Source organism: Gymnoscopelus microlampas (assembly GCF_963454915.1).
Source record: "Gymnoscopelus microlampas genome assembly, chromosome: 8".
Taxonomy (NCBI): Eukaryota; Metazoa; Chordata; class Actinopteri; order Myctophiformes; family Myctophidae; genus Gymnoscopelus; species Gymnoscopelus microlampas.
The window spans coordinates 39,904,804-39,907,788 of record NC_139945.1 but is presented as its reverse complement, the minus strand read 5'-3'; the positions used below and the strand labels follow the sequence as shown (position 1 = coordinate 39,907,788).

The window sequence follows — 2,985 nt, the reverse complement described above, 5'->3', positions numbered from 1 at the left end:
GGCACATCTTTAAGGAAGTGTATGGGGTCAAACAAAACAAGTGAAAATTCTGAGTTACAACACAGAGTACAGGGTTAAGAATGGTTGTGGTGTTAAAGTGAGACAGATCACTGAGTTTAGATTGTATCAGTATAAAGGTGATGACTAAAATAGAGGGTTATGAGTTGAATAAACACGGTTCCCTCTGATCCATTCCAGACATACTGTACCCTGCCATGAACACTCAGACTACAGTGACGGGCACAGTGGACAGAAGGAACTGTAAGGGTAGAGTATAATTCTGCTACTCATGTTTTTGACTGTGTCGTGGATGTGGTCATGTTGAACCAGTACAGTGTCCTTGAGTGTCAGGCCTTGTCTGAGTATAGCAGGAAGCCAGTAAATATGCTGTCATCCTCACTGCTGGCATAAGCCCCGTTCCAGTCTCTCAGTGTCTCCAGCCACACCTGGTCGCCCACTGCAAGTCGCAGTACTACAAGAGTTGATGCCTGGTCGATGTCTTGACCATAGAGTGAGTCCCGCGTCCTTACACGCCGTGCCCCATTGACCACGAGGGTGGCACGTAGTGGCCGGTTACGGACAGTAATGTGGAAGGAGAAGACATAGACGCCGTCATAGACACAAGTGAAGCTGTTGGAAGAGCCATTGTAGTGGTTCTCTTCATTGTAAAAGACCTTATCAAAGCGAATAGGGGAGCCAGAGGGAGGGAATGATTTACTTGGAGAGATGCCCACACTGAAGGCTGAGCGTTTTGGTGGGGCCCCATTTCCATTTCCTTTCGCTCCTTTGAACCCTCGAAGGCCACGCTCTCCTCTCATCCCAGGGTGACCTCTGTCCCCTTTTGGGCCAAACACCCCTCTCATTCCAGGTTGTCCCTGTGGCCCCCTTATCCCTGGTTCTCCTGGTGATCCGGGGGGCCCTGGATCTCCCCGGACTCCTGGAGGACCCGCAGGACCATGTTTGCCATTGGTTCCAGGAACACCCATTCCTCCGGGGATACCAGGAGAACCAGGGTCTCCTTGCGCACCATTCTGACCTCTATCTCCAAATGTGCCACACTCTCCTTTATCCCCCTTATCTCCCTTCAGACCTTTCTCTCCAGCCAATCCTGGAGGTCCAGCTGGCCCTTCTTTTCCTGGTTCCCCTATCTGACCGGAAGTCCCATTCTGGCCACGTTCACCCCTCTGCCCGCCATCACCTCTGACACCACGCAATCCAATTTCACCTTTCTCACCTTTGGAGCCAATGTCGCCTGTAGAGCGAGAGACTCTATATGAGGATAATTGAGGTTCAGTAACAGTAAAGAAAACTCACAAATCACCAATACATTTCTGTACCTTTTCCTCCTGGTTTTCCTGGTATTCCTGGTGTCCCAGCCGGCCCAGTAATTCCTGGGTGACCTCGCTCCCCTGATAAAAGATTCATACTGTCGATTGAAACCACAACTGCTAATACTACCACCACCACCACCACCACCACCACCACCACCACCACTACTACTACTACTACTACTACTACTACTACTACTACTACTACTACTGATAATAAAAAGGGTAATAATAATAATAATAATAATAATAATAATAATAATATATGTCATGCTTACATGTCTGTACATAATAAGTTTTATATTAAATAAAATAGAGTTTTAAGAGAGATCCACTATGTCTGAATTATGAATTTTGAAAGCCTATGTAATCATCATGTCATATCATTCTTATTTACCCGTGTCTCCTTTGAACCCCATAGGGCCAATCAGACCCTGTGGTCCTGGTGAACCTCTGGCTCCCGGCTCACCGTTTTCACCAGGTGTACCTGGAAGAGATACAGATACATTTAAAAAAAAACGGAGGAATAGTCTTTTGTCATTAGCAAGTAGTGCCATGCATTCAGAGGAACGCATATATGTACCTGGAAGTCCCCTGTCTCCTGTCGGCCCATGGGGGCCTCTTTCAGGGGGGCAGCACTCACAGAAGTTGAAGTAACACTCATTATAATCCAAGGTGTAATTCTCATGCCCACCCCCTGGGGCCCCCGTGCTCTCAGTGTAGTACTCAGGGAAGACCTCCCCTGGATATGTGGTGCTGTCCGTGGTAGCCAGTGGGTAGGACTCCCCAGGCTTTGTCTTTTCCACACTCTTTACAGTTTTGGGCATGCTGGTGGTGAGAAGGCTGTGCAGGGTGACCTGAGGAACGGGTTTCTTGGTGTACTGGTACTTGGGCTTCGGTGTGGTTTTACCCTCAGAGTAGGGAGCCAGTGTGAGAGCTACCACAAATACAGCCAAAAGGGTCGAGCGATAGGAGACATTCGCCATGGTGGACTGGTATCTGTGAACTGATAAATATGTGTAACTTAAGTTATTCTTTCATATGCATTATTTATCTCCTTGGCGGGTAATGTTTTGCCCCTGTCTGTCTGTCTGTCTGTCTGTCTGTCTGTCTGTCTGTCTGTCTGTCTGCCTGCCTGCCTGCCTGCCTGCCTGCCAGCCTGCCTGCCTGCCTGTCTGTCTGTCTGTCTGTCTGTCTGTCTGTCTGTCTGTCTGTCTGTCTGTCTGTCTGTCTGTCTGTTAGTAGGATAGTTCATATTATTATGAATATATATTTGCACAAAACTTTGAGGAAAGGAAGGTCATGGGCCAATATCACAGCAGCCACTTAGACGATGAAATAGTAGGGTAATCACAGGTGTTACCAATGATACTAATTAAGGTTTTGTTCCATTTCTTGTAGAAGAGCCTTTCCTGAACATGCACACTAGGAACATCCTGACTCTGAATGGAGTAGTGTAACACCTGTGTTTACCCTACTATTTCACATCAACATGGCTGCTGTGCTGTGATTAAGGTCTATGCATTCACATTTTACGGAAATTGGCCAAAAAGGGGTGTGGCAGTGTGTGTGGTCTATCTAAAAAAAAAATCATAACGTAAGAACAGATGCCACAAAACTTTGAGGCAAAGTCTGTCATGGGGCAGCGGAGAATGTA

General features: G+C 47.2%; 1 protein-coding gene across 1 annotated transcript; it reads right to left on the bottom strand.

Annotated features, from left to right (window-relative positions):
• Positions 1 to 347: 347 nt before the first annotated feature.
• otol1b (otolin 1b) lies at positions 348 to 2,314 on the bottom strand (the record flags this gene model as incomplete). The annotated part of the gene is made up of 4 exons (XM_084064670.1): positions 348 to 1,252; positions 1,338 to 1,409; positions 1,726 to 1,815; positions 1,912 to 2,314. The coding sequence occupies 4 exons, from the start codon at positions 2,312 to 2,314 to the stop codon at positions 348 to 350; spliced, it is 1,470 nt and encodes a 489-aa protein (XP_083920796.1).
• Positions 2,315 to 2,985: the final 671 nt, after the last annotated feature.